This window comes from Hoplias malabaricus, chromosome 11 (genome assembly GCF_029633855.1).
Source record: "Hoplias malabaricus isolate fHopMal1 chromosome 11, fHopMal1.hap1, whole genome shotgun sequence".
In the NCBI taxonomy this organism is placed as follows: Eukaryota; Metazoa; Chordata; class Actinopteri; order Characiformes; family Erythrinidae; genus Hoplias; species Hoplias malabaricus.
The window spans coordinates 3,774,520-3,796,068 of NC_089810.1; the positions used below are offsets into that span (position 1 = coordinate 3,774,520).

At 44.0% G+C, this 21,549-nt stretch overlaps 1 protein-coding gene and 1 pseudogene across 5 annotated transcripts in view; one reads left to right on the forward strand and one right to left on the reverse strand.

Moving 5' to 3' along the window:
• LOC136710026 (FERM domain-containing protein 5) overlaps positions 1–4,771 on the forward strand; it is a 107,997-nt gene extending 103,226 nt beyond the window's left edge. For 3 of the 5 annotated variants that reach the window (XM_066685637.1, XM_066685638.1, XM_066685642.1), the window contains exon 14: positions 1,566–4,771. In XM_066685637.1, coding sequence (XP_066541734.1) covers positions 1,566–2,149 — 584 coding nt within the window. In that variant the 3' untranslated portion in view covers positions 2,150–4,771. The remainder of the gene's footprint in view (positions 1–1,565) is intronic. The other 2 variants (XM_066685640.1, XM_066685639.1) reach the window with 2 other exon arrangements.
• Positions 4,772–17,066: 12,295 nt separating this feature from the next.
• LOC136709388 (E3 ubiquitin-protein ligase TRIM39-like) lies at positions 17,067–20,709 on the reverse strand (annotated as a pseudogene).
• Positions 20,710–21,549: the final 840 nt, after the last annotated feature.

Genomic DNA, 21,549 nt, shown 5'->3' on the forward strand with positions numbered 1-21,549 from the left:
AGAGTTCATCGTGACAGAACAAGAGAAAGACCATAGACAGAAATGAAATAGTGTGTTACAACATTCCTTTGTCCATCTTTTAATTTCTACACATAGAACCCAGGGTCACAACATCTCCAGCTGTTTTACTTACTATCCACAGTGACCACAGAGCTTTATATCATGTTTAATATTAGATCAGTGGGTATGTTTTACCCTGTGGACTGAGTCTTTGCTGCTGCTCCATGCCTCAGCTCAGAGTTTATCATAAGCAGGTTACACTGTGATTACCCTGTTCCTGTCGTAGTGTTGTCCCTCTCCTGGAGGCAGCTTTCAGGCTCTGAGCTTTTCGTCTGGTTCCTATCATCACCACTGTGTGCTGCTCTGTTCCTGCAGCTGACCTTGTTTAGTGTGAGGTGGGAGTAGAGGTCACCGCTGGTCCACTGTGTGTAATTATAACATACGGTCACGCTGGGGAACAGTAAAACACGAAGGCGGAACCAAGTGCTGAGGTGGTGACACAAAGAGTTTAATAAAGACAACCACTGACAGAACAAACAGTAAGAAAACGGGCGCTAGAACCATGCACAGAAACAATGACTACAGTCAACAGCAACATAAGAGACACAGGACCGCCTTTATAAAGACTTACATCACAAGTATCACCCAATTAGAATCAGTTCACAGGTGAGGGGCGTGGCTAAGAGAAACACAAGGGAAATACAGAGAACCACAATAACACAAAAGCACTACAGATCAATCCTGACACACACTGTAATTAAAATTCACAATTCACACACTCTCCACTCCTTTGATCATTGTACAGTGACTGTGTGTCGTATTAAAATCACTTTCTCATTTTATTCAACAGAAAAAAACCTAAAGACACAGTGTCACTGCGCCCCGTTCCCGACTCTGACACTGCCTCCATCTGTAACTGGTCTAAACCCACACTCACACGGACTTTAGGACACAGTATTGTCCCCAAGAGCAGAACAAACCCATCACAGTCTTCTGCAGCTTTTTCCTGATGGAGCTCAGAACGAAGCTGTGTGAAAAGTAAAGAGTTTACTGAGCACTGCATTGGTTCTGAGCTCCATCAGGAAAAAGCTGCAGAGTCAGTGTTAGAGTCGGGAACGGAGCGCAGTAACACTGTGTTTTTAGGATTTTTTTTAAATAAAATGAGAATTGTTTTTTTTAATATGCAAGTGTTGCCACATAATGACACAAAAACACTTTAAAGCTTATTGTACACTTAATATTTTAAAAACCTAACACACTTACAAATAGTAACTCATTCTCTCATGTTTAGCAGGCTTAGAAGTCTCCACAGGGGGGCAGTGTTAGCACTGCAGTAGTTTCTGTAGGTTCCTGAGTAGTACAGTAGCTCAGTAGCGCCAAAAGCAGTTTCTTTAGCGCCACCTTGTGCTCCCCTCCCAGAGAACTCTCTCTCTTTTTTCTCTCTCTCTCTCTCTCTTTCTCTCTCTCTCTCTCTCTCTTTTTCTCTCTCTCTTTCTCTTTCTCTCTCTCTCTCTCTCTCTGGATCACAGTACAGATGAGAATGACCTTGTGTTTGTTGTTTGCAGGTCTGGAGTCTCTGCGGGACAGTGCCCACTCCACGCCGGTGCGCTCTGTATCCCACGGCGAGGCCTTCATCCCGCGGTCTCGCAGTCAGGCTGCGGGAGCGGAGTCCAGCGACGGCTCTGCGGTCATCGCGGACGAGACCTACAGCCCCTTGGACAGCGTGCTGCCCACTCCGGTGTCCGAGCACAGCCTGGAGCTGGCCGCCTCGCGCCACATCAACGGCGCCCCCTGCAGCATCGAGGAGGAGAAGGAGTCGGAGGCGGGGACGCCGGCGGGGGCGGAGCCCGGGGAGCCGGGGGCGGACAGAGCAGTCAGCCTGCTTCAGCCAGCCGCCCTTAGCGAAGCAGAACAGGTGAATAAGTTTGTCTTAAGTGTCCTGCGTCTGCTCCTGGTCACCATCGGGCTCCTGTTTGTTTTGCTCCTCCTCCTCATCGTCCTCACCGAGTCTGACCTTGACGTAGCCTTTTTACGCGATATCCGCCAGACCCCCGAGTTCGAGCAGTTCCATTACGAATACTTTTGTCCCCTCAGACGGTGGTTCGCCTGCAAGCTCCGCTGGGTGGGCGGGCTGCTCGTTAACAAGTGAACGCTGGGGGTGCGACTCTCGTAGGAAAAAACAAAAGGCCGCCGCCGTGGAGAGAGTGGAGAAGACCCCGAGAGACCACCGAGAGAGAGGGAGAGGGGGAGAGAGAGAAAGAGAGAGAGAGAGAGACAGAGAGAGAGAGACCTCAACCACCACCTACACCCGGCTTCTCTCACCATTCTCCTGCTGACCGCCCCAGGAACTCCATCTTCCTCCTCCTCCTCCTCCTCCTCCTCTTTTCACCCTCCCCTCCTTTTCTCTCCTTCTTTTTTACGTTGGGACATTTCTTCATTTTTTTTTTCCTTTGTCCTTTTATTTTATTTATTTTATTTGTTCAAAAAGACTATGTTTTTCATATTTTTTTCTGGAATTTCAGCTCACTTCAGGTGTTTTATTTTTTAAAAAGAAAAAAAAAAAATATGAACAACAACAACAACAAAAAACTAATGAACGAGACAAAGTCGACTCCAAGAAATTAAAGAAGACGCCGCTGTTCTTTTGACGGAGTGGGAACCTTTTAGCGCAGAGAAAGAAAGTTGCCTTTTCTATTTATTTATTCTGTGTTTAAAGAATAAGATTAAAGACTCAGACAGGAGCGGGGACAGGGAGAAGGAAGGGGAATAAAAGAGAGGTTCAGTATGTGTTAAAAACGGAGGACGTCCGATGCTTTCCATGCTTTAACCCACACTTCATCAGCTCCATCCTTCAGTGCAGTCGTGGGTCATTTCTCACACTCTGACGTCGGCGTGGACATGGATGGAGGGGTCAGCGGGGGGCAGGGGGCGGAGGATGTGAAGAGGTGTGTGTTGCTTTGAGAAGGGGGTTTTAGAGAGATGTTAGAGTCATGAATAACGCGTGAGCTGTGAAGTAGAAACACATTTTTAAGGTTAAACAGTAAAGTTTTTTTAAAGATTTAATGAAACAAAGCAGTCAGAGTGTGTCCAGTGGCGTGAGCCCATAGTGTCAGTCTCCGTTAGAGAAAGTGTCCGTGCTTCTGACCTCCTGAAGACACCTAGCTCCCATAGGTCCAGTCGTAGCTAGATGTGCAATACTTTAGAGTTCCACTGCGACGAGGGGTTTGACCTTTTTCCTTTCCTTTCTTTCTTCGTCTTCCTTTGCTTTTCTCGTCCTGAGTTGGTCACGGAGAGGAGGAACTTTACAGAGGACGACGAGTCGGTTTTGAGTTCCACATCAGCCCCGCTGTGTCATTTCTCCGTTGTGGATGTCATGCTGTTTCCTTAGAGTTACAATAAAGATGCTGTACTTTTTTTGTACAAAATAGTAGTTAGTTTCCTAATATTCTACTGACAGTTTTCCATGAATATTTTAACAGAACTGAAATGTTATTTTGTTATGGAAGATTAAATGATACCTTTTTTAGCTCTGTGTTTTCGGGTGAGGCGTAGAGTCCGAGGTGTGACGGCGGGGGTAGACACGGTAGAAGGCTTTAACTCCAGACCCACTGTCCATTTCCACCCACTTTCGCTCGCAGCCCACAGCCGGCCTCCTCCTCCTCCTCCAGCAGGTGCCAATTGCATGCTGGGAAAACGGAGGAGGATGGAGGGGGGCTGTTTGCTCACCACGTCATCCACGCTGCACAGTCTAGACCAAAGACTGTGTGCCGTTTACGCTAGTGTCACGGGCAATGTGTACTTGAATCTGCGAGCTCAGTCTTTATCGTGCTGTAAATATGTGTCAACAGTGAAGATCAAACACACAGCTGTTGGGACTGGGTGGAAAAAACATGGCTGTTTGCCTACGTCTGCTCCCTTCAAACCTGTGTAGAAACGTGTGTGTGTGTGTGTGTCTGAGAGAGAGAGAGAGAGAGAGAGAGCAAATGTGAGAGAGAAAATATTAAATATTAGAGAAATGCAAATAGTTAAATGAAGACTCCAGCAGCTTTGCCTCTCGTTTCTGACGCGTCTTTAGCACACACTCGGATTTAAATTACAGTTTCTTTTCCCTCTGATCTCCACCTTCCCAGGTTTCATTGCTCCACTCAACTCCACCCATTTTCTTGGGCTCCTCCAAGATGTGACCCCAGCCACTGCTTCTTTTCAGACATCTGCCAGAACATCCCAAGTGAAGAGTTTAACTTGGAGGAGAACATTTATAGCCCCTTTCCACCAAAATGGAACCTGTTCTGTTCCCGTTCTAAAAGCTTATTTAAAACCAGCTCGTTTCCATCAATGTAAATTGGTTCCCAAACCACATCAGTTTGTTCCCAGCTGGAACCAAAGAACAGTGGGTTCTTCAGCAGGAACCGTGTCGAGATAAAGAAGCTCCAGAAAGAGCTCAGAGCCTCAAATAAATTGTTATGGTGCAGTGGAGCTGAACGGGTCGTTTACAGAGTGTTATATCTTCCTCGATGTTGTTCTGGGTAAAGACCAGAGAACCACACAGAGCTTTTGCTTCTGAAGTGGGGAAATGGAAATAGAAAATGACATGTGACCCGATTTCTGATTTGAAAATAAAATCACAAGGAAATAAAAACAGTAAAATGCTCTGTGTATGTTTCTGGGGCTGTGTCCGGTGTGACTCACTTCTATTTCTCTCCACTGTTTTCCCTGATCTCTGTGTTCTCTCACTTCTCTCTCTCTGTTCTTTTAGTTCTTTCTGTTCTCTCCCTGATCACTTGCAGTTCTCCAGTGTTCTCTTTCAGTTCTCCATGTTGTCCCAGTTCTCTCTCCGTTCTCCACTGTTCTCTCTCTGTTCTCTTAGTTTTCCACTGTTCTCTCTCTGTTCTCTTAGTTCTCCACTGTTCTCTCTCTGTTCTCTTTGTTCTCCACAGTTCTCTCCACTGTTTTCCCTGTTCTCTGTGTTCTCTCAGTTCTCTCTGTTCTCTTAATTCTTTCTGTTCTTTTCCTGTTCTCTCAGTTCTCTCTGCTCTCTCTCTTCTCCACTGTTCTCTTTGAGTTCTCTCTGCTCTCTCTCTGTTCTCTCTCTGTTCTCCATTGTTCTCTCTCTGTTGTCCTCTGTTCTCTCACTGTTCTCCTTGTTCTCCACTGTTCTCTCTCTGTTGTCCTCTGTTCTCTCTCTGTTGTCCTCTGTTCTCTCACTGTTCTCCTTGTTCTCCACTGTTCTCTCTCTGTTGTCCTCTGTTCTCTCTCTGTTGTCCTCTGTTCTCTCACTGTTCTCCTTGTTCTCCACTGTCCTCTCTCTGTTCTCTCTGTTCTCCACTGTTCTCTCTCTGTTGTCCTCTGTTCTCTCTCTGTTCTCCCTGTTCTCCACTGTTCTCTCTCTGTTCTGGATCTCAGCAGACGACTCGGAGCTCTGCATCATTTCCACATGTGTATCATATCTCACTGTGATCTGACTGTGCTGTAAACAGTGGATAAACCATGACTCTCTCTTGTTTTCTGGAGAGCACCTAGGTCCTAAAAGTCCTGAACTGAGTTGATTTCTTGGTGGAAAAGGGCTATAAACATCAGCTAACAGCTGTGTACATAGTGAGGAGCACCTCCCAACGAGGCTTTAACCCTAAATTCACAGACGTTAATAACAGAAGAGATGTGTCTGAGGGAGGTGAGGTGAAGCTGCTGGAGTGTTTTCTGAAGTCTTATTTTTGTTCAAAGGAAGGTGGGGTGTTGTCCTGGGCGCTTTACTGTGGAAATCATGTCAAAGATGGTGATGGATATGTCCGTGTTTGGCTTTAACCCTCGCACTCGTACAGAGGTGTAGTTGAGTGCCCCTCGCAGGCCTGAGGGGTGTAGTGTTTAAATAAATGTGCTTGTGTCTGATCACTAACGTCTGTTATCAGACTGGGGTTCGCGATGTGTCTACAGTTCTCTTCTTTAAGTTTTTTATGTAAATCATTTATAACGCACTAACAAGGGCGCAGTGAACATGAACAAGTGTTTAAGCAATACTGGGTGTGATATGTGACACGACCGACAGAGATCTGCCCACAGCAACCGCCACACAACTCACACAAACACACAATAACTGAATCCCATAACGATCCCCGGGGGACACTGCAGCTCCTTGTGACCGTCGTCAGAATATTTCTGGTAAAAAATAGTTTTAATAAAAACTTGAACTGATATAAAACTCCAGTGATATTTTAGGTGACTTTTACACTTTCCCTAAAACCACTGGCTGATGCACAAATGAGAGACAGGCACCTGAGACTTCTGATTGGCCGGTGTAAGTTCTGAGTGACAGTTTAACTGCAATATGACTGGCAGAGTCTGTGGGACTTTTTAATACGTCCAGCGTCTCTCAGTCTAGGACCTCAGTGGTGTGTCCAATCACAGAGCAGTAAACCCACAAAGCAGAACAGCAGTGACCATCACTAAAGCTCACTGAGGAACAAGGACTAGCTCCTACCTGCCCCTGTGTGTTCTTGTCTCATCTGCTGAAGGACCGTTTGCCTCAGGTTCCTCTTGTATCCACAGGCTGTTGTCAGATGGGAGCTCGTGTCCTCCACACGTCAGAAACTGTTCCTACAGCAGGAGAACTGTAGCACACATCCTTAACCCTAGCCTCGGTCCGGGACAGTGGAGGGTGGGCGAGGTCACGAAGGCGAGCGTCACTAACGTAATGCATGTCTCTAACCTAAAGACGTTCTCATGCATGCGATTTCAACTGAGCCTCGTAACGGAAGAATACGGCCCGAGTCTTTCCTACTTTTGTCTGCAAGACGAGAGGGGGACGCTACGTCTGCGTTTTCCGCTTCTCCGCCGAAGGCCTGGATCCCACGTCAGTTGATGAGTCTGCGGTCAGTCTTTCTTTTTTCTAACAGCGTTTATGTAGCGTGGGTGGCCCGTCCTGCATGCCCCCGATTCCACCGGCAGCGCAAACCAACAAGCAATAACCAGCTCAGCCCAGAACTCACCGGACGGAGGGAGGCCCCGGGGGCTGACGGTGTCTGAGGTGCTGCGTAGCGAGGGCCACACCTCCTGATTTCTTTTTGGAGGGGTCAGGTGGGGGCACTATCTTCTGCGCTCACTGTAAACTCGGTCAGAGCTGCTCCAGCAGAGGAACTGGGAGAGTGAGGGGTTCACTAACAGATAAAAATACTGGGTGACATTAGAGAGGAACGTAAAGGCAGCGAGGAGAGGAGGAGTGCACTGTTTAGTTACTTTCCTGAGTTTAAAAAAACCCTTCACAGATGAGCTACTGTCTCTCACTTTACATCTACGAGGGACCAATGAGGGAGGAGTGTCTCACAGAGTGGACAGAGGGTGGACACAGGGTTTAAAAACTCCAGCAGCACTGCTGTGTCTGATCCACTCGTCCAAGGACCTACACAAGGGCCTACACAAATAACTTTAATGTTATTCCTGATCGTTGTGTGTATGGAAAGGAAGTGGCTGATGGGTCGTTACATTTTCTCATCAGGAAACATTTTACTAAAATAATGGTTCTACAAGGGTTTTTTAATAAAGAAAAGGGTTCTCTATAGAACCATGGACACTTGAGGAACATGTTACTCATGATTAAATGGTTCTTTGCATCGTGAAGGGGTTCTTCAGACTGATGGAGATGGTTCTATACAGCACCTTTAGAGAAGGGTTCTATACGGCACCAAAAATGGTTCTTCTTTTGTATGTTTTGGTGCCGTATAGAACCCTTTTCTAAAAGGCGCTGTATAGAACCATCTCCATCAATCTGAAGAACCCCTTCACGATGCAAAGAGCTTTTTAAGTTCTCATCGTTCTCTGTAGAACTATTCCTTTCATAAAGAACCCTGGAGTACGGCTCTGAGGAGGGTCCTGTGACTGAACCCTGCAGTACACCTGGTCCCTGGCTGTGTACGCCTCTCTCTCGCTGGAATCAGAGCTCTTTCAGAGTTACAGCTGAGAGCAAGTGTTCCTCACACTATAAAGAACCGGAGCTAAGCCCTGACCCCGGCTCTGTTCACACAGACTCTCAGTTTGCAGATGAACAGCGGTCGAGTCCCAGCGGAGCTGCTAGACTGAGGAGTACAACATCACCGTAACACCCTTCAGTTACCACACCACACTCGTCTCTCTCCTACTGTCCTCTGATGCTCCCCGACTGGGTATGCGCACCTGCGTCTGCGTGACCCCTGTGACCTGCACCCTTTTAGACTCGACACAGGAGGTCGCTGTTTAGTTCCTGAATATATAAATAGATCTACGAATATATATGCGTTAACGTGCCAAACACGGCTCCCGTCGAGTCCCCAGCATTCCAGAACCATCTTTGTACTGTAGGAAACGGTCTTCGGTATTGTTTCTCTGATAGTCCCTTGTAAAACTGGTGCCATGGAAATATTCAGACTTGAAATAAACACTCAAATGTGTTCCAGCTTGTGTTTGTCGTTTATATGTGAACAGCCCCAAGGAATCAGCAGCGGGCAGCGAGTAAGACTCATAACAGAAAATGTGCTGAGACTGAGTGAGGAACTAAAGTATTCACCAGGAAAGACAACTAAGGCCTGGTACGGACTGATGTTTTTTAAAAACAGGTGTTTACCTCCTTTATGTTTTAAAATAATCCCCTACACACAGTTGTTTATTTGATGAAAAACAAGTTTAAAGTATGTTCCAGAGACTAAGATCCATATTATTTATTTATTTGTGTTTGTTTATTTATTTATTTATTTGTGTTTATTTATTTATTTATTTATTTATTTATTTATTTTTTATTCTGACCATCGAAAGCTTTTATTTTTTATTTTTCCTTCGTGAAGTTTGTGTTCCTACATTGAGGTGAGCCTGAGGTTAAACCTTAGCGTGTAATACCAGTTGTGACCAGAAGATGAAGGCAGATATTTATTTTCAGTAACTCCTCAGGGACTCAAGAAACGAGAGGAAATATTGGTGCTAAAATTAGCATGCTGTTCCAGCTTTGACCACAAGAGGGCAGTCCAACTCAATACACTGTCCACAACCAAAACACGAGCAAACTGTCTACAGTGGGTGTGTCCCTTTAAGTGTGTCTACTGGTTTTTAAAGCTGCAAGAGTCCATGTTATCCTTTCTATACAGCACTATCATGCATTTAGCCATACCACATTCACACCCTCTTTCAAGGTTCACCATCCCGGTGAAAATAAATCCAATAACCTAATGGCTATTGCCAAGGTCGAAAAGGAATAGGAGCATTTCAATGTACTGTCTGTAGACTCCTGATCATTTAAGACCTGACCCAAACTCTGACCCAGAGGAGTCTCAACACCGGCTGTACTTGGACCCATGCCAGCCCTAGATTTCACACAAACCAGTACTCCAACAGGACCATTCTCCTCCTCAAGCTCTTCATGGACCCTCTCCTGAGGTGATGTAGTCACAGGTATCTGACCTCCTTCTCTATCTGAGACTGGCTTCATCTCTGACCTATGAATAGTTTTACAGCACCCTTCTCCTCCTACTTGTCTGGTCTTATACAATGTTCCCACTGTGTCCAAGCATTCCAAAACTTCAAAGGTAGTTGAACTCCACACATCCTGAATCTTAGATCTACCTGGAAAGTGATTTCTGCAGCGAACCAAAGTACCTGTAGGGAGTATCGGTGGTACCGTATTATACTCTTACTTAAGGTAGGCCACCGCTGACTCTAAATGCTCCCTTGTAGTAGCATAAACTTCAGACAGATGTTTCCAATGTTGACCCACCCATTTGGAAGGGTCTAGATTCTCTTCCCCATCCTTCACCATGCTTCCCAACAAACGATCAATTGGTAACTGAGGTTTTTGTCTAAACAACAGCTTAAAAGGGGAGTATTGCGTGGACTGATGTAGTGTTATAAGCAAACAAAAGATAAGGTAAAAACGGAGGCCATTTGCATTTCTTTTCAGGTGGCAATGTGTGAAGTAGATCATGCAATGTTCGGTTAAAAAGCTCACACTGTCCATTGCCTTCAGGATGATAAGATGTAGTCTGGCTCTTCTCAATACCATAAATTTGGCAAAGACATTTCAAAAGTTCCCTCTCAAAGTTACACCCCTGATCAGAATGAATTCTTTTTGGTACGCCATACACAAAAAAAACATTTCTCTTTAAGGACTTGTGCCACAGTACCTGCTTTCTGGTTGGGCACTGCGTAGGCCTGGGTAAATTTCAAGAACACATCAGTGAGAACTAACACATTTTTCTGTCCATTACTTGCCTTCTCTAAAACTGTGAAATCTATGGCAAGAATTTCCAGTGGTCTAGTGGCTAACAAATTACCCATGAAGGTCCGTTCTTTGTGTCGTTTTGGCGACTGTACACTGTGCACGCTCTGTACACCATTTTTTTTATGTCTCGCCACATCTTTGGCCAGTAACACCATTGTCTCATAAGATCTGTAGTGCGCTCCATCCACTGGTGGCCATGATGGTCATGAAGAGCCATCAACACTTCGGTCCACAAAGCCTTAGGTAATATCAGCTGAATTCTGTAGAAAACTCCCTCCTTTTCCACAATTCTTGGCCACTGCCTAACCAGTTCCCTAACCCCTTTTTTCTCACCCTTCAACTCTATTGCCATAGGTACCTGCCCTCTTCTCCAATAACCCACAAACGCTGCCACAGTAGGGTCAGCAGTTTGCAAGACCTGCAAGTCTGCCAGGCTACGTGATGGGATAGCATCCACTGCTGAGGATAAGGCCACCTGGGGCCCTAACATTGTCCTATTTACAGCCAAAGAAACGTCAGAGGTAACCGAAATCTCCTCTACACCTACTGAAGGCTGATCATCAATAGTAGGCAACCGAGAAAGGGCGTCAGCATTACCATTAGTGGTACCAGGCCGATACTTGATCACATAATTAAACAGCGACAACTGAGATGCCCAACACTGTTCCACCGCCCCTAACTTCACGGATTGCAGATAGCTTAAGGCATTATTGTCAGTGTACACAGTAAACTTAGCATCTAACCAATACTCCTTGAACTTCTCTGTCACAGCCCATTTAAGGGCTAACAGTTCAAGCTTCATCACACTATAATTCGACATATTTCGTTCACTAGGATGCAATCCTCAACTGGCAAATGCAATAGGACGTCGCTGCCCCCCTGGTCTTGGGACAGTACTGCTCCCAACCCTGCATGGCTAGCATCAGTCTCCACCACAAAAGGGCTTGTAAAATCAGCATATCCTAATACAGGTGCACTCACCAGATGATCTTTTAGGGTCTGAAAGCTTACCTCACATGTCTCATCCCAGTGTGAAGTTATTGTGCCAAGCAACCTTGGCTTGGGCTGTCTCTTGGCACCCTGAAGAGCTCCAACCAGTCTATGAAGGGATGCAGCCAACTTGGCAAAGCCCTCCACAAAACGCCTATAGTAGAAGGCAAACCATAAAAAGAATCTCAATTATTTAACAGATATGGGACGTTTCCAATAAGCAACCACTCAAATTTCCTTTGGGTCTGTGTCTACTCCTGACGCAGATATCACATGTCCCAAATAACTAACCCTAGTTGAGCTTCAAATTCTGTTGTTGAAGACGGGCCAGCACCATATCTAGTCGCTGAAGATGTTGTCGGAAATCTTGTGAAAAAATGACAATATCATCTAAATACAACAAGAGCGTGTGAAAGCCCTGGTCTCCAAATAGTCACTCTATCAGGCATTGGAAAGTACTAGGTGCATTACATAGACCGAATGGCATCCAATTAAACTCAAACAATCCAAAAAGTGTACAAAAAGCAGTCTTTTCCCTATCCTCCTACTACAGGGACCTGATTATATCCACTCGACAAGTCTAAAGTGCTGAACCACTTAGCCCCACTCGAAGCATCTAAAGACTTCTATTCTGGACAAAGGCAACTTTGCGAGTCTTAGCATTGAGCTGGCGGTAGTCAAAACACAGGCGAATTGACCCATCCTTTTTCTTTTTCTCCACTACTATTGGAGAAGCATAAGGGCTAGAACTAGGATGCACCACTTGGTGTTCTACAAGCTCCTGAATGTGAGCTTTCACCAAGTCATATTGTAAAGGAGGTAGGTGCTGATATCTCTACCTCAGTGGAACTGAATCCAGTAAGGGGATTGTACGCTGGACTAATGTAGTGCAACCCAGATCTCTCTCATATTCAGTAAAAACATTCTGATACTTTCTCAACAATACTTAAGCAGATAAGGATGGCCAGGCAAGTTGAGAGAAGTCAATACCAGAATCATATTCTGCTTGGATAGACTGGACAGTAGCTACATGACACAGGTCATCCCTCTGGACTTGGATTACCCCAGTGTAGACAAAGGTTGAACATTATGCAGTTCCCCCAGTACTGTCTTGGGCTGAAGCCACTGATCTTGATCAACTGGCACCTGTAAAACCCCTTTTCCACTGACACAAATGCAGAAGGGATAACAAGTCCACATGACAACTGGCCATCTGCAAAAGACACGGGCTCCAGCAATCCAGCTGAGAACACAAAACCAAAGCCATCATGGTATGAGGCCGAAATAAGCGTCATGGCACCTGTCAGCACCCGAACCACAGGACCCTGTTGGACCTGGACCAAACAAACCCTACCATCTTGCTCAATACGCTTTAAATTTTGACATTCAACAAAAGCCTGCTGCCTGCTGGAAATCAGGAACCTTAAAGAGAGACTGTCCATGTTATAAAAACAATTCCTTATAGCATTGCCCAATAATGTTCATGCCAACCAGACCTGGAATTGCCCTTTAGGAAAGATTTTGGTGGGCTTCCAGAACATTCTTGGTAACTAAAATACCCATTTTCAGTAGAACTTTGCCCAGACGATGAACATCAACTTCCACATATCCCACATAATATATCTCTAAGCCATTTGCAGCCTTTGACTGAAGCCATGAACAGGACTGTAAAGATGATTGAAATCGCTGGGATAAATGTTCTTCAAAAAATTCTTCAGTTACAGTACTCACCATGGAACCAATGTCCAACAAGCAGGTTATTGTCACACCCCCAACAATAATCTCTACTGTGGGGCACTTTCCAATCAACTGTGTAACATTAGGTGAGTTCGAACACCCTCCTGACACTTGGGCTAGTGTGTCAGGGTGTATTAGTTTTCTTGCTGCGTATCAGCATGGCTTGAAGCCTCTCCAACATCAGCCCCCCCCCTCTAAAGGCATTCTACAAAAGTGAGAAATATGCCTTGGTAGATTACATCACAAACAGATCACTCTGCCCTCTGCTTGAAACCTACCCCTGGAACCACGAGTAAATGACCCACCCCTAGACTGGGTGCCAGGAGTTATCTCTAAACACTTCATGATAGCATCTAACTGCATTTGTTGCTTTTGAAGTCCCTCTTTTAAGTCAGCCAGCTCATCAGTGCATTGGGCCGTGACAACATTCGCATCCACCCCACATTCTACTGCAGCTGTATAAGTACAACAATAATGAGCCCCGGTTCGAATGCTAGAGGACTCACCCTCCTCTACCCAGCGGATTACTTCACTATGGATTGCAAAATAAGAGAGATTAGGGTCGGATCGAACTTGACATCATAGCTCCCTCCTCAAGAAAACATCCCTAACGTGTTCAATAAACTGATCACATAACAGGATGTCTGGGCTAGAAAAACAAGAAGGATCTCGACACTTAACTACTTCAATTAAAGACAGCAGAGAATGAGAATAAGCTCTTAGAAACTCCACTTCACGCTGTCGCTGCTGAAAGAACTGATTCTGTAAACTAATACAAGACTGAGCACAACCATAAACGCTGGTAAGAATGCAAAAAAATTTCTCTGGATCATTCCTTTCACCTATAGGATGGAATTTAACCTATGTACGAGCTTCACCATCTAATAGGTCAAATAGAGTCAAGGCATATTCACAGCGAGAACCAGGACGTAATACCAAAAACCTGCACACCTCTTCTATCCAATCTTCAACAGCAAGAGAATTACTAGACACCTCTCCTGAAAACCTAGGACATTTCCTCTCTCTCAACACATATATCAATCTCTATAATTATATACACCGTGGAGGGGGCACCAGTCCTTCACAGGGCAACACAGACACACACATTCACTCACACACTCACAGACACTTTTGAGTCACCAATACACCTACCAACGTGTGTTTTTGGACTGTGGGAGCACCTGGAGGAAACCCACGCAGACACGGGGAGAACACACCAACTCCTCAAAATCCCAATACTTTTCTGATAATTAATAAATTTGAGGTTTGTGGGATTCTCCTGAAGCCACATGTGTCCTTATTGGGTAAAAAACAGAGACCTGTTCATGCTCAAAAATGTGTGAGATATTGGAAATCAGATCAAAATTGAAGGGGGGCAGATTAACACTGCAATAACACTTAAAAATGTCAGCATCTAATCGAGCAGGTCCTGACTCCATTTTGTTTTCCTGCCCTTATGTAGAAGTCCTTCACTTCACTTCAGTAAAATTTAAAGCAGTATGTTCTTATTTTTAACTGCTGTTTGCACTGAAATAATGTGTTTAATACACAGAATGTATTCAGAAGACTGTGGACTGGTTTGTGCCCCTTATTTACAGCGAGGAGTAAGTCGTGCTTTTAATCAGGCGTTTTTTTAACCAGAAAAACATGAAAACAGTAGTGAACTGAAACTTGAGTCACAGTTTACTGTGGGAATGACTTGTTACACTCCAGTAAACCACTGACGGTTTCAGACTGTAATTTACACATTCACCACTTCATAACTTTCATATTGTATAAGATTTAACACAAGATGAAGGTACCATATGAAAGCTGGGACTGTCCTCTCTCCACTGGAGTGGTGTAATTAACACTAATGAGGAATCTGTCTCAAAAACACAATGTGCTCAATAATAAAAGAAAGAAAGATGAAAGAATATGAACATTTTTCATTTGTAGAAATAATATGAAGAATAAATGATGCAGTAAATGAAAGGCCAGGTCTCAGGATTATGAATTGGTGAAGGGTTAAACAGTCAAGTGTTCAGATTTCTATTCACTGGATGAAATATAACCGTTGATTTCTAAATTGAAATAAATATTTTTCACTTGAACTAAAACATGTCTGTGGTTATAGAGGTTGTATAAACCAGGCATCACTGAATTCCTGAGATTCTCCTGAAATTAACAAGCCCTTATTGTCTGTCTACAATCTTCCTGTCAAATATAATTCACAATAGTTATCAGTAAGCTTTAATTTAGCGCCTTATTCAAAGTAATGGAGCACTGTTTGACACCATTTTTAACGCTTTGGGGATTTATTTCCACAATTTTACAAAAAGGACAAATAGTTACACACCTAGTGAGTCCATTATTGCTTTTCAGAACCTAATATCACCCAATACGCCTCGTCACGTCCCAAACATAATCCATTCAATGTGTATTTGTAGTAATTCATAAAACATAGTGTTTATTTAACCCAAAAACGCTGGGAAATACCCAAAAGAACATATTGAGACCCCACTGTGATCCTATATTTAAACCTGAATAAATATCAAATAAATAAAGCTGGAAAACTCAAAGCCTTTTCTGGTGAAGGTTTACATTTAGAAATCCACATCTGAGCCACAAACTGGATCCAGACGATGTCTCTACTGTCACATGAAGTGTAGAAAATTACCTTTAAATGTCTTTGGCGTTCAGGAGTAAATTGGAAGCTTATGGAAACATTGTTATGATCAAAATCCACATATTTTTCTACTTTAAAGGGTTCTTTTAGAAAAAACACCACCTTTCTTCATTGATTCAGAGCAGTTAGAAAGTAATAATCATTCAAATGTGGCTGTGTAAGTTCAGACAGAAATTCAGAAAATGACCCCCAGTAGCTTTATTAAGCTGTTCCCAGGTCAGTAGTTCCTACCCATTAAACATCTTCTACACAGTCCTCACTTTATTGTGAAGGATGTCAGCAGCAGGGCCCTGTGTCTATTTCTCCCTGAGAGGGTTTGTGAAATCCTTTCCATGGTCCAGGGTTATTTCAACAGGAAAATGCCAGGGTTCTCCACGTGCTCCAACAGCGTGTCTTCATAGACACAGAGTGTGTGAGCGGCCTGTGACTGAGAATAAACTCCATTGATGTGTTTGAGAATAAAAAGGAGTTCTGCAGGAGAGGGAGAGGGTATTTGTAGGTGTGTTTCACACTGGATTACTCCCAGAGGTGATGACAGTGCTGTTTTTAGAAACTGTAGAATCTGCCGTTTCTAACGATGTGTGGATTACACCGATGTGTTCAGACATTCCTGAGTTATAAAGCTGAGAAGACGAGGTGTGCTTTTACCCACAAAATGCAGGACTCAAGGTCGTCTCTGGTGTGTCGACTTCAAGTGAAACTCCAAGGATGGAGTAAAAAGAAATCCACACTCACTGATCACACACTCCACAGAATTATTTCTCTTTATTTAACAAAGTAACTGAGAAGCTCAGACAGAAACTGCACGTGTTCAAACAAACAACTCTAACTTACCTAAGTGTAAACAGAAGGAAACAAAAGACAACACCTTACCTTCCTCCCTGTCTATACACAAAAACACACACAAAACCCACTCCCAAAACAAACGGCAGCCAACCCTACTCTGGTGAGATATAGACACAGTGTTACAATAATTTACAAAAGATAAACCTAGCACCAGTATTCAAAAAGGGGCAAACACAAACTCGTAGTCGAAATAGGAATGGATCAAAGTCAAAACCAGGCAAACAGAATTCAATATACACAATACAAATCACAGCACAAAACAAAGCTTTTTAACATCGTACACAGACACGTATTTATGACTCCCGCCGAGATGACGTAGACGGAAATGGTGACAGACAACACGGACTGGATGGTGGACTGGATGGTGGACCGGACTCTGGACGATGAACAAACACACGAACTGGAACATGGAATGAACTCTAGACGGGTGAACAAACATGGACTGGAACAGATTGCAGAACCTATACATTTACAGAGATAGTGAGAGAGAGAGAAAACACACACATACACAGCGCAGCGTAACAGTTCGGGGCGTAGTCTTCGTCACAGCATTGATTTCAGCTGCTGCTGTGTTTCTTTAATGAAGTGACTCTAACTGAACTGATTCAGTCTGACAGAGCTCTGCACTGGGAGCACCTTCAGAGGAGACTCTTCACCGTGAACCCAAAAGAACGGCAGAAGTGTCTCAGTGAATGTGTGTGTGAAAGTGTGTAAGTATGTGTTAGTGAGAGGAGCAGAGAATGAGAGTTTTCCTCCGTCCCAGTCCAGCTTCATTCTGACCCTCTGCACCTTCTGTGACACTGAGAGGGTGGTGAATGTCTGTGGTGTTGACTGAGCCCAGTATTTACCACTGTAACACCCCACAAACCACACTCCACTCCTGAAGAATATTTCTCCCTTCCTCTGAGCCGACTCTGTCATCACTCCCACCTCCCAGAGTGTATTGTCTCCAACGTCAACCTCCCAGCAGTGTGTTCCTGAGTTTAACCCCTCAGAGCCCAGGACACACCCATATTTATCAAATCTCTCTGGAAGATCAGGGAGCTGCTGTCTCTCACTGAGTCTCACACTGGTCAGATCATCAGACACAGTAAGAACAGGATGAGCAGTGTTGGGGTCCAGAGTCACAGGAGCTGGAGGTAAAACACACACACACACACACACACACAGTATTTACATGAAATTAAACACACACGCATTATTTACATATAATTAAACACACACACAAACACACACACACGCCCACACGGTGAGACTCACTAAAGCTGATGATCTCCTGCATCTTCTCCCAGACGGTGAACTTCAGGTTGCTCAGGTGGTTGCTCACATGGAGCTGTGCTCCTGAAAGCCTCTCTGGATCCTGCAGTGTGCACTGAGCTCTGGAAGAACATTCAGGAGTCAGTGCTGCTGTGGCTTTGAGTTCAGAACCACAGAAAAGAGAGAGACAGGAGACACAGCACTCACCTCTCCAGAGTGGACTTGTACTTCTGTAAAACAATGAGGCCAGTGTGGGTCACTGTGGTCATTTTAATCAGAAAGAAATAGAGAATAACGTCTGTGGACAGACCCTGACTAAAGTGTCCTCACCTGTAAGAAGGAGACGTCCTCAGCACTCATACGGCTCTGACCGTGTCTGAAAGGGACGAGATCTCTCTGCTGATCTTCTCGATCTTCTCCTTCATCCTTTGACTCTTCTGCTCCTCTTCCTCCCTCAGTGCAGCGATCCTGGCTGCCTCTTCATCTCGGAGAAACTGGTGGAGCTCCTCAAACTCCTCCTTAATCTGTCTCTCTGTGAGCCGAGCCTGAGTCTGGAGTCAGGGAGGAGATGGAGTGAGAGAGGATTGATGATGTGATGATGTTGACCATCGTAATCTCTGTAGTGTTTGATTCTCACCTTTATATGTTCTGCAGTCTGATCCCAGTTCAGTTTACACTCTTTAAACAGATCCAGTTTCTCCTGCAGGGGCTTCAGAGCAGACTTCCTCCTGAAAAACATCAACACACACTGGATAAAGACTGTGTTAATATTTCTCCATCAACAGGAATCAGTCGCTGTGAGACAATGTTCACTGTGTGTTATTTTATCTCCAGATGATTTAAACAGACATTCCGTGATGAAATCTCATTGATCAGAGTGATCAGCCCTTATTGATCAGAACTGCGTAAATAAGAGCTCATATCTGACCACACTGATTTACACTGATTCTAAAAGTGTTCAGTGTTCAGTCACTGGTCACTTTTAAGAACAAGGGCCATCATCCACAGAAAAGGGTGTGATATTAGTAGCTGTAAATTTACTGAAAGTCACTGTAAAGAAAACTCCTGACTCCATCTTCATAGTCTCTGCAGAACTGGAGTGGTAGAACCGCTAAAGCACAACATTCCTAAGATGTATTTGTTGGTTACAGCATGTGAAGGAGAATGTGCCCTTACTCTCTTCCTGTTTAAACTCCTCAGGCTTTGGGCTCATATTTCAAATGGAAATAATCTGAATATAATCTGAACAGCACAATGTACCCCACTGTGTTATATCTACTTCACTGTAATAACAGCTCTCTCACAGAAATAGATCTTCAGGTGGACTCATGAACTTCATGGTGTAGTAATAAAGAGAAGTGAGCAATAAAACACAAGAGGGAGTGGTAGACACAAGGGCACAGGCAGAGTGTTGAAGATCAGTCACCGGCGCCAGTATCTTATGTTACAGCATGATCCTGCTGCGATTACACCACAGTTCTGTTCTCACTGTTTACTGTTAGGTTAAAGATGAAGTAAAATACAATAGTTTTTAATCAACATTCTGCAAAGTAAAAGAGTTCCTGCTCAGCTTTTGGAAGAGAGCAGTGGGGAAACGTAAAAAAGCCACTCCTTGTTTTTATTTCTATGTGATTTTCTCGTTTCTAAATCCGAAAGGTTCCCTGCACACTAGCGCTGGGCGTATGATCAAAACTCTATATCACAGTATGATTCAATATTATATTGGTGTCACGGTATTTGACGTGTTTTCCCCTGTTCATGACGTGTTAACCTCATTGATTGTGAGAGGAATTTCTGCAGTAGAGTGGTTAAGAGCACCCTACTCCACCGTCATGAGAATTGTACATTGTACAAAATAAACATTCACCGCGATCAACAACTGCACTAAAACTAGCACTCTGTTCCATAGGTGTTTAGTGGTGCAGCAATGAAAAACGTCCCCTGTGAAACATTTTACCACCGCGCTGTGTTCTGGACATGGTTAGGCTTTTTAAAGGGGTATGGCCTCTATATGAAACATTCATGTCATAACAAAAATAAAAACGGTTTTCAGTGTGAACCAGTATACCGCCCAGCACAGCTACACACTCACTCTCCTCTGTGCTCTTTCTTGATCTCCACACGTTGATGGATGTTGTCATGGTTTGTGCTCAAGTAGCTACTATTCTTTGGTACCAGGTGGGAACAGATGATTCTGGTTCTGAAACCTGTGCATTTTGATTGTGATGCTCAGAACCTCTTAAAATGAGGAGTGTGAACTTGAACCCAGTGAGTTACAGGTTGGTGGAAAAGGGCAATCAGACCCCCCCCCCCACCACCACCAGCACCACCTCTTTGTAGAAAACAGAAAGTAGTAATAATCTGTCCTCAGAAGTGTGGAATAATCACAGTAAAACACTAGGGGTTTGTGCTGTAACATGAGACATTGGCTCTGGTGACTGATATTCACCTCAGGGCTATGACCACAGTGCACCAGTTTCAATATCTCACATTATAGCACTCCCTCTCATGTGTTTTTTAATAACACACTCTTATGAACAATAACTGGACTTTTCATGTTCAAATCCATTCATTTACACAGTGTGTTTACCTTGCAGTCTGTAACAGCTTCATCCATGGGGCAGAGCTTGTGGTTGGTGTGTTTTCTGGAAGTCTGACACACCAAACACACTGGCTGCTGATCATCCAGACAGAAGAGTTTGAGTTTCTCACTGTGCAGACTGCAGAGTGTTTCAGACCCTGCTGCAGCTCTCTGACTTCTCTCCTGTAAATAACTCTCACACAGGTTTAGAGGAGGATCACTCAGTGAAGATCTTCTTCTACAAACTGGACACTCTCTGGATTATTTGGTTTCCCAGAACCTCTGCAGACAGACTTTACACACACTGTGACTACAGCGCAGAACAACAGGATCCTTGAAGATATCACAGCACACAGGACATGAGAGATCATCCTCTGAGAAAGGTTTGGAAGCCATTTTCTTCAGGTGTGGTTCCTTCACTCAGAACTCTCACTCTATAACTTTCAGTTCTGTGGAAATAACCCACTCTGAGTTCAGATGAGTTTGAGGTTAAACAGATGTCTTTCCAGCTGCAGTTAGTCACCAGTTTGTTTCAGAACTGAAAATGTGCCTCAGAATTCTCCATAAAGCACAGTGCAGTCTGTCTGTACAGGATGGGAGATGCCACACACTCAGCACTTCCTCAGTAGGAGGAGCTTTAAATCATTAATAACTACTGCTCAAATTAATCCCACGCATTTCAGGAAACACAGGAGTTTAATCAGGGATTCATTAAGTCAACATCAAAGTTATTTATAAACACATTTAAAAACAAGTGTTGACCAAAGTGCTGTCCAACAAAACATAGTAAAAGCAAAACACAAGACCACAGATAGATCACAGATAAAACACATACATAGGATATTAAAAGGAGTACATAGCAGTGAAAGGAAATACCATATTTCCTTAAGATGGATCCTATGGGGATCATATACAGTGAAATTAAAACTTACCCGGGAATGGAACCCTGGGGGATCCCACACGAAAGAGGTGCTAGGGAAAAAATAATAACACCAAGGCCTACAGAAGAACTTCCCTCTGACAAATAAGACCTAATCCCCTCCAGAGCAGTACTTTTACTACTTTAATACACAGTGATCCAAACGAGAGATAAGGATGCTGTGGTCTATGGTGAATTAATAACACATTATTAAGGCTGCAACAAGTAGTCAACCACATTCATAAAGGGTGTCCCAAAATTCACGCAACAGTTGAATTTGACAACAATTGTGTGGTAAAATGTTGCTAATGAAGGAA